General features: G+C 47.5%; 1 protein-coding gene across 1 annotated transcript in view; it reads right to left on the reverse strand.

Moving 5' to 3' along the window:
* Positions 1-3499: 3499 nt before the first annotated feature.
* Positions 3500-13676, reverse strand: part of LOC135525506 (transcriptional-regulating factor 1-like) — a 30595-nt gene continuing 20418 nt past the window's right edge. The window contains exons 10-12 of the mRNA XM_064953177.1: positions 5640-5747; positions 5449-5535; positions 3500-5247 (exon numbers count right to left, since the gene is read on the reverse strand). Coding sequence (XP_064809249.1) covers positions 5461-5535; positions 5640-5747 — 183 coding nt within the window. The 3' untranslated portion in view covers positions 3500-5247; positions 5449-5460. The remainder of the gene's footprint in view (positions 5248-5448; positions 5536-5639; positions 5748-13676) is intronic.

The following is a 13676-nucleotide window of genomic DNA, read 5'->3' on the forward strand; positions in this document are numbered from 1 at the left end:
TGTAGGGGAGGCTGTTTAGAGTGTTTATCAGGCCATGTGGACACCTCCTAGTTGTAGGGTAGGCTGTTTAGAGTGTTTATCAGGCCATGTGGACACCTCCTAGTTGTAGGGGAGGCTGTTTAGAGTGTTTATCAGGCCATGTGGACACCTCCTAGTTGTAGGGTAGGCTGTTTAGAGTGTTTATCAGGCCATGTGGACACCTCCTAGTTGTAGGGTAGGCTGTTTAGAGTGTTTATCAGGCCATGTGGACACCTCCTAGTTGTAGGGTAGGCTGTTTAGAGTGTTTACCAGGCCATGTGGACACCTCCTAGTTGTAGGGGAGGCTGTTTAGAGTGTTTATCAGGCCATGTGGACACCTCCTAGTTGTAGGGTAGGCTGTTTAGAGTGTTTATCAGGCCATGTGGACACCTCCTAGTTGTAGGGGAGGCTGTTTAGAGTGTTTATCTGTCAAAAATAAATAATTTCCCCCTTGTTAATAGTGTAGGTTGGTATCTGTCAGGGAGGAAGGCTATGTGAACTACTCTGGACGTATTCTGTGGAGGACCATGCTTTCACGTTCTCCCTCACCCACCGAAGTGCCTCTTGCCATGGGGTCTGTCTCCCTCGGGCTCCTCTCTTTCATTTCTCTCTCTCTCTCTCTCCCTACCCATTCGCTGACTGAAACTCTACATTTGCAATTATTCTTGTCAGGTCTTCTAATGTAGACTGGCGCGTTCCCGTGTGTTGGCGGTGCACACCGGCAGGTGGAGTGTTGGAAGCAGACCTCTAGAACCACGGTGTATATCAACGCGAGGCCTGGCCAACTAACACATAAAGAGACAGGACATCCTGAAGCCAGCTCAGATAAACAATTTTAAATTAACTTTAATATTGGGTTATAAGTAGGGTAGTTATGACAGTAATAACAACAGGTTGGTGAAAAGGTTGTATGAGCTCTACTCTCTGTCTGTACCTGTCTCTCTCTCTGTCTGTATCTGTCTGTCCCTCTCTGTCACTGTCTGTTTCTCTCTGTCCCTCTCTGTATCTGTCTGTCTCTGTGTCTGTCTGTCTGACTCTGTCTCTCTATGTTGCTATCTCTGTTTCTGTCTCTGTCTGTCTGTATCTGTCTGTTTCTGTCTCTGTATCGGTCTCTTTCTATATATCTGTCTCTCTCTGTTGCTATCTCTGTTTCTGTCTCTGTCTATCTGTATCTGTCTGTTTCTGTCTCTGTATCGGTCTCTTTCTATATCTGTCTGTCTCTCTCTATCTGTCTCTGTAAACTGTATCGGTCTCTATCTGTATCTGTCTGTCTCTATATCTGTCTATGTCTGTCTTTGTATCTGTCTCTGTCTGTCTGTATCGGTCTCTATCTGTCTCTGTCTGTCTCTCTCTATCTGTCTCTGTAAACTGTATCGGTCTCTATCTGTCTCTGTCTGTCTTTGAATCCACAGTAAATATACAGTCAGGTCAAAATGTAATGATACCCTTGATAAAGATGAGCAAAATGTTTTTAATGAAAATGTAAATAAATAATACAAATACTGAGCTATATAGTTATATATATACATATATATATATATATATATATATATATATATATATATATATATATATATATATATATATATAAATATATATATATATATATATATATATATATATATATATATATATATATATATATATATATATATATATATATATATATATATATATATACATATATATATATAGTATGCTCAAAACAATTGGAAATATTATTTATACTGATACAATTGCTCAGAGAAATAGATTTTGTTTAACAAAACAATAATTTTTTTCTCTCAAAAAGATAGGGGTAAAAATGATTGGTAGCCCTGTTTTCAATAGGATAACAGCACACTGAGCCTTTTTCTAAAATGTTTTATCCTCTTAAGGATTGGACCCTTTAAAAAAAATGAAATACCCAAATCTAACTGCCTGTAGCTCAGGCCCTGAAGCAAGGCTATGCATATTCCTGGTACCATTTGAAAGGAAACACTTTGAAGTTTGTAGAAATGTGAAAGGAATGTAGGAGAATATAACACATTAGATCTGGTAAAAGATAATACAAAGAAAAAACATGCGTTTTTTTTTTCATGTATTTTGTACCTTCATCTTTGAAATGCAAGAGAAAGGCTATAATGTATTATTCCAGCCCAGGCACGATTTAGATTTTGGCCACTAGATGGCAGCAGTGTATTTGCACTAGATACCTTTTTTCTCAAATGTTTTATAAGATTGGAGAGATCATAGTCTGTTCCTCCATACAGAATCCATTCAGATCCTGGATATCCTTCATCTTATGGATCACCCTCTTCAAAACACAGGTTTTCAAGTCCGGAGACCGAAAATGGCCATTGCAAAATTATGATTTTGTCGTCAATTAACCATTTATTTGTGAATGTTTTGTGCTTGGGGTTATTGTCCTGCTGGAAGATCGACGTGTGACCAAGTTTCAGCCTCCTGGCAAAAGGCATCTAGATTTTGGCAAAACAAATGGTACTGGTACTTGTTAAAGTTCATGATGCCGTTGACCTTATCAAGGGCCCCAGGATCAGTGGAAAAATAACCGTTTAACATCAAAGATCCACCACCATATTTTACAGTAGGAATGAGGCATATACAGTTTCTTCTTTTTTTACACCAAACCCACCACTGGCGTGCATGGATTCAAGCCCCCCTCCCCCCTCCCCGCACCTCTCTGATTCAGAGGGGTTGGGTTAAATGAGGAAGACACATTTCAGTTGAATGCATACAGTTGTACAACTGACTAGGTATACCCCCCCCACCCCCACCGCACCTCTCTGATTCAGAGGGTTAAATGAGGAAGACGCATTTCAGTTGAATGCACACTGCATACAGTTGTACAACTGACTAGGTCTCCCACCTTTCCCTTTCCTTCAAGAGCTCTATTTTCATGTCATACAACAAATGTTGGCATTGTTACTTAGAACCGATGCTAGGGATGATAATGGGCAATACCATATGGAACATTAATGAGCCTGATCTTTTGACCAATCAGATCAGCTCTCATGCCAATAATTGGGGGGGGGGGGGATCAGAACAGCCATATAATCCTCAAACTCTGCTGTGCCTCATATATAAACAGACATAATCCGATATAAACTGATAGGAAACGATAGGCTGACATTGACCTGGGTACGGTTTCCCAATAGCAACGGAACGTAAGGCTTACAAATGTTTTAACGATGCATCGCTCCTAGAGCTGTGGCGGTCATGACATTTTGTCAGACGGTTATTGTCATGCAAAAGTCTGCCGGGCCTCACGGTAATTGACCGTTAATTAACATAAACACGTTTAGCTCCACGCCTCCACACATACAAGCCACTGATGGTGACCTTTGGTGACCTTTGATGCGTGACCTTTGGAACATCTACATTTAAAAAAAAAAAAATGTCTAAATCAAAGTAATATAGCCTACACCATCACAATCAATCCATTACTTAATTTAGGCAGCACAAAAGAAACATTGTGAAGAAAACGGTATGAGTTGGCCTGGCTATGAGCCATTCTATAGGCCGTAAGGGCTTGTTCATTTAGCAGACAAGGTATATCTTTATTTTATATCGTATGATATTTTAGTAATAGGAATATAATTGAACTTAACTGGAGAAAATACAAAAATAATATTTTTCCTATTTCCGGAGCGAGTACGCATATGAAGTGGCTAAGGGGAGGGCAACAAAACATAATGACGACGTTCTACGTGTGATCCGTTTAGATTACCAGCGTTTTCGTTTTAAGTGCTACGTTATTAACGATGGGTTACGGAGATGTAACAATGCTCCTACGAAGGTTCTAGCAGTGAACTTAGTCTTAAGATGGTTTTGGGGAAACCAGGCCCTGTACCGTACTTTGGCCCCAGTCGCTCAAAAGGTATCCGGCCCTGGGGATCTAGGTAATGAGTTGGACAGTAGAGGGCAGTAGAGGGCTTGTCCTGATGGTTTAGGGTCAGTGCTGGTGTAGGGTTTAGGGTTTAGGGTCAGTGCTGGTGTAGGGTGTAGGGTTTAGGGTCAGTGCTGGTGTAGGGTTTAGGGTTTAGGGTCAGTGCTGGTGGAGGGTGTAGGGTTTAGGGTCAGTGCTGGTGTAGGGTTTAGGGTCAGTGCTGGTATAGGGTTTAGGGTTTAGGGTCAGTGCTGGTGGAGGGTGTAGGGTTTAGGGTCAGTGCTGGTGTAGGGTTTAGGGTTTAGGGTCAGTGCTGGTGTAGGGTTTAGGGTTTAGGGTCAGTGCTGATGTTGGGTGTAGGGTTTAGGGTTTAGGGTCAGTGCTGGTATAGGGTTTAGGGTTTGGGGTCAGTGCTGGTGTAGGGTTTAGGGTTTAGGGTCAGTGCTGGTGTAGGGTTTAGGGTTTAGGGTCAGTGCTGTTGTTGGGTGTAGGGTTTAGGGTCAGTGCTGGTCTAGGGTTTAGGGTCAGTGCTGGTTTAGGGTGTAGGGTTTAGGGTCAGTGCTGGTTTAGGGTTTAAGGTCAGTGCGGGTATAGGGTTTAGGGTTTGGGGTCAGTGATGGTGTAGGATTTAGGGTTTAGGGTTTGGGGTCAGTGCTGGTGTAGGGTTTAGGGTTTAGGGTCAGTGCTGGTGTTGGGTGTAGGGTTTTTGGGTTTAGGGTCAGTGCTGTTGTTGGGTGTAGGGTTTAGGGTTTAGGGTCAGTGCTGGTTTAGGGTTTAGGGTCCGTGCTGGTGTAGGGTTTAGGGTTTAGGGTCCGTGCTGGTGTAGGGTTTAGGGTTTAGGGTCAGTGCTGGTGTAGGGTTTAGGGTTTAGAGTCAGTGCTGGTGTTGGGTGTAGGGTTTAGGGTCAGTGCTGGTTTAGGGTTTAGGGTCAGTGCTGGTGTAGGATTTAGGGTTTAGGGTCAGTGCTGGTGTAGGGTTTAGGGTTTAGGGTTCAGGGTCAATGCTGGTCTAGGGTTTAGGGTCAGTGCAGCTCCTCTTGATGGTCTTCATGGCGATGTGTCTTCATGGCGATGTGTATTCATAGCGATGTGTCTCCATGGTGATGTGTCTTCATGGTGATGTGTCTTCATGGTGATGTGTCTTCATGGTGATGTGTCTCCATGGCGATGTGTCTTCATGGCGATGTGTCTTCATGGTGATGTGTCTCCATGGTGATGTGTCTTCATGGTGATGTGTCTCCATGGTGATGTGTCTTCATGGTGATGTGTCTTCATGGCGATGTGTCTTCATGGCGATGTGTCTTCAAGTGAGCATTATGACTCTTCACTTTAGAGAACACCCTGAAGGAGAGGAGGAGAGATGAGAACGCAGTACAGACAGACAGACAGACAGACAGACAGGCAGGCAGGCAGACAGACAGACAGGCAGGCAGGCAGGCAGGCAGGCAGGCAGGCAGGCAGGCAGACAGGCAGGAGACTACAGAAGAGAAGTTGCTGGATGGATAGATAGATGGATAGATAGACAGAAGGTATCTCTCTTACATGGCACATGCCCTACAGGGGTATGGAGGGGTAGGCTGAGTGTGTAGCTTGGCGCTGGGGGCAGAGTTGCTCGGTCTGGGACTGGAGCTGAATAGAGAGGGGGACATCCTCAGACAGACCGGCCCATAAAAGTGAGCCTTGCTGGGCCTCTCTACCTCTCCCAGAGCTGGGCTACAGCAAGCAGAACCAACCTGGAGCCGGGGACAGGAGGAGCCACTGTGAATCGGTTGGCAGGCATTCTGTGTCGAAATGGTGTGGAGCCCCATCTTACCATTCATGGTGGGCTGAGATGGATAGACCTACAGAGAGAACAGGTTACAATAGTAATGACAGCTAGTCTGGTAGGTTCTCTCTATACATTGTCTGGCTTCTCGCTCTCTCTTTCAATTCAACTCAAATGAGCTTTACTGGCATGGGAAAAGTGTTTACATTGCCTAAGAAAGTGAAATAAACAATAAACAAACGTGAGAAGACACAAAACAACATAGTTTTTTATTAGAAATTAACAGTAAATATTGCACTCTCTCTGTCTCTATTTCTCTCCACAGAGACACTCACCTGCCCATCATTGTTATCCCCGCTGACGAGGGAGACGATGCGATTGTCTGTGGGCCCAGAGCAGGGGAGAACGACTGCCCCCTCTCAGTGAAGCCACAAAGTTCAAGGCCGACCACGGTACTGCAGGCATTGTTTGTAGGAAACAAGACCCCCCCCATTATAGTGAGGGGAAAATGACAATCTCCGTGGTCTATCTACAGGGGCGCAACTTTGGTTTTAGAAGTGGGGGGGCTGAGGATACTCTCATTTTGGGGGGGGGGGGGCATCTAAAGCTAATTTTCTGTATTTCTACACAATCCAAAATAACCCATGACCCTTCTAGCAGTCATCAAGCAAGGTAAGTGATTGATAAGACTGAACTAGATCAATGATAATTCACTCATCAATATTGTTCTTCTGTTGAATCTGACAATTAATCTTAATGGTTGTACAGTCATCTCAAATAAAACTGTGAAGGACCTCGGAATTACTCTGGACCCTGATCTCTATTTTGAAGAACATATCAAGACCATTTCAAGGACAGCTTTTTTCCATCTACGTAACATTGCAAAAATCAGAAACTTTCTGTCCAAAAATGATGCAGAAAAATTAATCCATGCTTTTGTCACTTCTAGGTTAGACTACTGCAATGCTCTACTTTCCGGCTACCCGGATAAAGCACTAAATAAACTTCAGTTAGTGCTAAATACGGCTGCTAGAATCCTGACTAGAACCAAAAAATTTGATTATATTACTCCAGTGCTAGCCTCCGTACACTGGCGTCCTGTCAAAGCAAGGGCTGATTTCAAGATTTTACTGCTAACCTACAAAGCATTACATGGGCTTGCTCCTACCTATCTCTCTGATTTGGTCCTGCCGTACATACCTACATGTACGCTACGGTCACAAGACACAGGCCTCCTAATTGTCCCTAGAATTTCTAAGCAAACAGCTGGAGGCAGGGCTTTCTCCTATAGAGCTCCATTTCCACTTTCCACTTCCGGCGCCGACAGAGATGGCCGCCTCAATTCGCGTTCCTAGGGAACTATGCAGTTTTTTGTTTTTTTACGTGTTATTTCTTACATTAGTACCCCAGGTCATCTTAGGTTTCATTACATACAGTCGAGAAAAACTACTGAATATAAGATCAGCGTCAACTCACCATCAGTACGACCAAGAATATGTTTTTCGCGACTCGGATCCTGTGTTCTGCCTTACAAACAGGACAACGGAATGGATCGCATGCAGCGACCCCATAAAACGACTCCGAAAAAGAGGGAAACGAGGCGGTCTTCTGGTCAGACTCCGGAGACGGGCACACCGTGCACCACTTGCCTAGCATTCTTCTTGCCAATGTCCAGTCTCTTGACAACAAGGTTGATGAAATCCGAGCAAGGGTAGCATTCAAGAGGGACATCAGAGACTGTAAAGTTCTGTGCTTCACGGAAACATGGCTCACTGGAGAGACGCTATCCGAAGCGGTGCAGCCAACGGGTTTCTCCACGCATCGCGCCGACAGAAACAAACACCTTTCTGGTAAGAAGAGGGGTGGGGTCGTATGCCTTATGGCTAACGAGACATGGTGCGATGAAAGAAACATACAGGAACTCAAATCCTTCTGTTCACCTGATTTAGAATTCCTCACAATCAAATGTAGCCCGCATTATCTACCAAGAGAATTCTCTTCGATTATAATCACAGCCGTATATATCCCCCCCAAGCAGACACATCGATGGCTCTGAACGAACTTTATTTAACTCTTTACAAACTGGAAACCATTTATCCGGAGGCTGCATTCATTGTTGCTGGGGATTTTAACAAGGCTAATCTGAAAACAAGACTCCCTAGATTTTATCAGCATATCGATTGCGCAACCAGGGGTGGAAAAACCTTGGATCACTGTTACTCTAACTTCCGTGACGCATATAAGGCCCTGCCACGCCCCCCTTTCGGAAAAGCTGACCGCGACTCCATTTTGCGGATCCCTGCCTACAGACAAAAACTGAAACAAGAAGCTCCCACGCTGAGGTCTGTCCAGCGCTGGTCCGACCAAGCTGACTCCACACTCCAAGACTGCTTCCATCACGTGGACTGGGACATGTTTTGTATTGCGTCAGATAACAACATTGACTAATACGCTGATTCGGTGTGCGAGTTCATTAGAACTTGCGTTGAAGATGTCGTTCCCATAGCAACGATTAAAACATTCCCTAACCAGAAACCGTGGATTGATGGCAGCATTCGCGTGAAACTGAAAGTGCAAACCACTGCTTTTTAATCAGGGCAAGGTGTCTGGTAACACGACCGAATACAAACAGTGCAGCTATTCCCTCCGCAAAGCTATCAAACAAGCTAAGCGTCAGTACAGAGACAAAGTAGAATCTCAATTCAACGGCTCAGACACAAGAGGCATGTGGCAGGGTCTACAGTCAATCACGGACTACAGGAAGAAATCCAGCCCAGTCACGGACCAGGATGTCTTGCTCCCAGGCAGACTAAATAACTTTTTTGCCCGCTTTGAGGACAATACAGTGCCACTGACACGGCCTGCAACGGAAACATGCGGTCTCTCCTTCACTGCAGCCGAGGTGAGTAAAACATTTAAACGTGTTAACCCTCGCATCGATGGAACAGTAGTGGAGAGGGTAGCAAGTTTTAAGTACCTCGGCATACACATCACAGACAAACTGAATTGGTCCACTCACACAGACAGCATCGTGAAGAAGGCGCAGCAGCGCCTCTTTAACCTCAGGAGGCTGAAGAAATTTGGCTTGTCACCAAAAGCACTCACAAACTTCTACAGATGCAAAATCGAGAGCATCCTGGCGGGCTGTATCACCGCCTGGTACGGCAACTGCTCCGCCCTCAACCATAAGGCTCTCCAGAGGGTAGTGAGGTCTGCACAACGCATCACCGGGGGCAAACTACCTGCCCTCCAGGACACCTACACCACCCGATGTCACAGGAAGGCCGAAAAGATCATCAAGGACATCAACCACCCGAGCCACTGCCTGTTCACCCCGCTATCATCCAGAAGGCGAGGTCAGTACAGGTGCATCAAAGCTGGGACCGAGAGACTGTTAAACAGCTTCTATCTCAAGGCCATCAGACTGTTAAACAGCCACCACTAACATTGAGTGGCTGCTGCCAACACACTGACACTGACTCAACTCCAGCCACTTTAATAATGGGAATTGATGGGAAATGATGTAAATATATCACTAGCCACTTTAAACAATGCTACCTTATATAATGTTACTTACCCTACATTATTCATCTTATATGCATACTTATATATACTGTACTCTATATCATCGACTGCATCCTTATGTAATACATGTATCACTAGTCACTTTAACTATGCCACTTTGTTTACATACTCATCTTATATGTATATACTGTACTCGATACCATCTACTGTATCTTGACTATGCTGCTCTGTACCATCACTCATTCATATATCCTTTTGTACATATTCTTTATCCCCTTACACTGTGTATAAGACAGTAGTTTAGGAATTGTTAGTTAGATTACTTGTTGGTTATTACTGCATTGTCGGAACTAGAAGCACAAGCATTTCGCTACACTCGCATTAACATCTGCTAACCATGTGTATGTGACAAATACAATTTGATTTGATTTGATTTTTATGGAACGGTCTGCCTACCCATGTCAGATACGCAAACTCGGTCTCAACCTTTAAGTCTTTACTGAAGACTCATCTCTTCAGTGGGTCATATGATTGAGTGTAGTCTGGCCCAGGAGTGGGAAGGTGAACGGAAAGGCTCTGGAGCAACGAACCACCCTTGCTGTCTCTGCCTGGCCGGTTCCCCTCTTTCCAATGGGATTCTCTGCCTCTAACCCTATTACAGGGGCTGAGTCACTGGCTTACTAGGGCTCTCTCATGCCGTCCCTGGAAGGGGTGCGTCACCTGAGTGGGTTGATTCACTGATGTGGTCATCCTGTCTGGGTTGGCACCCCCCCTTGGGTTGTGCCATGGCGGAGATCTTTGCGGGCTATACTCAGCTTTGTCTCAGGATGGTAAGTTGGTGGTTGAAGATATCCCTCTAGTGGTGTGGGGGCTGTGCTTTGGCAAAGTGGGTGGGGTTATATCCTTCCTGTTTGGCCCTGTCCGGGGGTGTCCTCGGATGGGGCCACAGTGTCTCCTGACCCCTCCTGTCTCAGCCTCCAGTATTTATGCTGCAGTAGTTTATGTGTCGGGGGGCTGGGGTCAGTTTGTTATATCTGGAGTACTTCTCCTGTCCAATTCGGTGTCCTGTGTGAATCTAAGTGTGCGTTCTCTAATTCTCTCCTTCTCTCTCTCGGAGGACCTGAGCCCTAGGACCATGCCCCAGGACTACCTGATATGATGACTCCTTGCTGTTCCCAGTCTACCTGACCGTGCTGCTGCTCCAGTTTCAACTGTTCTACCTTATTATTATTCGACCATGCTGGTCATTTATGAACATTTGAACATCTTGGCCATGTTCTGTTATAATCTCCACCCGGCACAGCCGGAAGAGGACTGGCCACCCCACATATGCTCTCTCTAATTCTCTCCTTCTCTCTCTCGGAGGACCTGAGCCCTAGGACCATGCCCCAGGACTACCTGATATGATGACTCCTTGCTGTTCCCAGTCCACCTGACCGTGCTGCTGCTCCAGTTTCAACTGTTCTACCTTATTATTATTCGACCATGCTGGTCATTTATGAACATTTGAACATCTTGGCCATGTTCTGTTATAATCTCTACCCGGCACAGCCAGAAGAGGACTGGCCACCCCACATAGCCTGGTTCCTCTCTAGGTTTCTTCCTAGGTTTTGGCCTTTCTAGGGAGTTTTTCTTAACCACCGTGCTTCTACACCTGCATTGCTTGCTGTTTGGGGTTTTAGGCTGGGTTTCTGTACAGCACTTTGAGATATCAGCTGATGTACGAAGGGCTATATAAATAAATTTGATTTGATTTTGATTTGATTTGTGTTGCACCTTTAACTTAATAGCCTAACAAATGAACAACTCTTACAAATTAATTACAAAGACTTTGCTTTTTTGAGTGTCTTTAAGACATCCTCTATATGGAATTTCAGCCCGAACCGCCTGCACGCCTGACCCCCACCAGTCTAGTCAATAACTCTCTCCCCAATAACTTCCCATCTTAAAAAAAAGATGTCTTATGGGAAATGTTTGAAAAACAATAGTTTGAACAAAAACATATATACACCTCCTACACATGAACACACAGAAGCAGTACATCCTCCATGTAATTCATATCATAGGCCTAATAGTACCTAGTGGCTAGGGGTCCACGGCCCTTCAGCGCCCCAACACACCCCACTCAGCTTTAGGATCTTAGGGAAACATTCCTTATTGGTTTCAGGTGTCTTAGGGAAAGGCCAGCGTGACAACCAGCAGTACAACAGACCCCCAGGGCCAGGACTGAACAACCCAGCAGTACAACAGACCCCCAGAGCCAGGACTGAGCAACCCAGCAGTACAACAGACCTCCAGGGGCAGGACTGAGCAACCCAGCAGTACAACAGACCACCAGGGCCAGGACTGAACAACCCAGCAGTACAGCAGACCCCCAGGGCCAGGACTGAGCAACCCAGCAGTAGAACAGACCCCCAGGGCCAGGACTGAGCAAACCAGCAGTACAACAGACCCCCAGGGCCAGGACTGAGCAACCCAGCAGTACAACAAACCCCCAGGGCCAGGACTGAGCAACCCAGCAGTACAACAGACCCCCAGGGCCAGGACTGAACAACGAAGCAGTACAACAGACCCCCAGGGCCAGGACTGAGCAACCCAGCAGTACAACAGACCCCCAGGGCCAGGACTGAACAACGAAGCAGTACAACAGACCCCCAGGGCCAGGACTGAGCAACCCAGCAGTACAACAGACCCCCAGAGCCAGGACTGAGCAACCCAGCAGTACAACAGACCCCAGGACCAGGACTGAGCAACCCAGCAGTACAACAGACCCCCAGGGCCAGGACTGAGCAACCCAGCAGTACAACAGACCCCCTGGGCCAGGACTGAGTAACCCAGCAGTACAACAGACCCCCAGGGCCAGGACTGAGCAACCCAGCAGTACAACAGACCCCCAGGGCCAGGACTGAGCAACCCAGCAGTACAACAAACCCCCAGGGCCAGGACTGAGCAACCCAGCAGTACAACAGACCCCCAGGGCCAGGACTGAGCAACCCAGCTGTACAACAGACCCCCAGGGCCAGGACTGAGCAACCCAGCAGTACAACAAACCCCCAGAGCCAGGACTGAACAACCCAGCAGTACAACAGACCCCCAGGGCCAGGACTGAACAACCCAGCAGTACAACAGACCCCCAGGGCCAGGACTGAGCAACCCAGCAGTAGAACAGACCCCCAGGGCCAGGACTGAGCAACCCAGCAGTACAACAGACCCCCAGGGCCAGGACTGAACAACGAAGCAGTACAACAGACCCCCAGGGCCAGGACTGAGCAACCCAGCAGTACAACAGACCCCCAGAGCCAGGACTGAGCAACCCAGCAGTACAACAGACCCCAGGACCAGGACTGAGCAACCCAGCAGTACAACAGACCCCCAGGGCCAGGACTGAGCAACCCAGCAGTACAACAGACCCCTGGGCCAGGACTGAGTAACCCAGCAGTACAACAGACCCCCAGGGCCAGGACTGAGCAACCCAGCAGTACAACAGACCCCCAGGGCCAGGACTGAGCAACCCAGCAGTACAACAAACCCCCAGGGCCAGGACTGAGCAACCCAGCAGTAGAACAGAACCCCCAGGGCCAGGACTGAGCAGCCCAGCAGTAGAACAGAACCCCCAGGGCCAGGACTGAACAACCCAGCAGTACAACAGACCCCCAGGGCCAGGACTGAGCAACCCAGCAGTACAACAAACCCCCAGGGCCAGGACTGAGCAACCCAGCAGTAGAACAGAACCCCCAGGGCCAGGACTGAGCAACCCAGCAGTAGAACAGAACCCCCAGGGCCAGGACTGAGCAACCCAGCAGTACAACAGACCCCCAGGGCCAGGACTGAGCAACCCAGCAGTACAACAGACCCCCAGAGCCAGGACTGAGCAACCCAGCTGTACAATAGACCCCCAGTGCCAGGACTGAGCAACCCAGCAGTACAACAGACCCCCAGAGCCAGGACTGAGCAACCCAGCAGTACAACAGACCCCCAGGGCCAGGACTGAGCAACCCAGCAGTACAACAGACCCCCAGAGCCAGGACTGAGCAACCCAGCAGTAGAACAAACCCCAGGGCCAGGACTGAGCAACCCAGCAGTAGAACAAACCCCAGGGCCAGGACTGAGCAACCCAGCAGTACAACAGACCCCCAGGGCCAGGACTGAGCAACCCAGCAGTAGAACAGACCCCCAGAGCCAGGACCGAGCCACCCTAGCAGTACAACAGACCTCCAGAGCCAGGACTGAGCAACCCAGCTGTACAATAGACCCCCAGTTCCAGGACTGAGCAACCCAGCAGTACAACAGACCCCCAGGGCCAGGACTGAGCCACCCTAGCAGTACAACAGACCCCCAGAGCCAGGACTGAGCAACCCAGCTGTACAATAGACCCCCAGTTCCAGGACTGAGCAACCCAGCAGTACAACAGACCCCCAGGGCCAGGACTGAGCAACCCAGCAGTACAACAAACCCCCAGGGCCAGGACTGAGCAACCCAG

This window comes from Oncorhynchus masou, chromosome 32, assembly GCF_036934945.1.
Source record: "Oncorhynchus masou masou isolate Uvic2021 chromosome 32, UVic_Omas_1.1, whole genome shotgun sequence".
In the NCBI taxonomy this organism is placed as follows: Eukaryota; Metazoa; Chordata; class Actinopteri; order Salmoniformes; family Salmonidae; genus Oncorhynchus; species Oncorhynchus masou.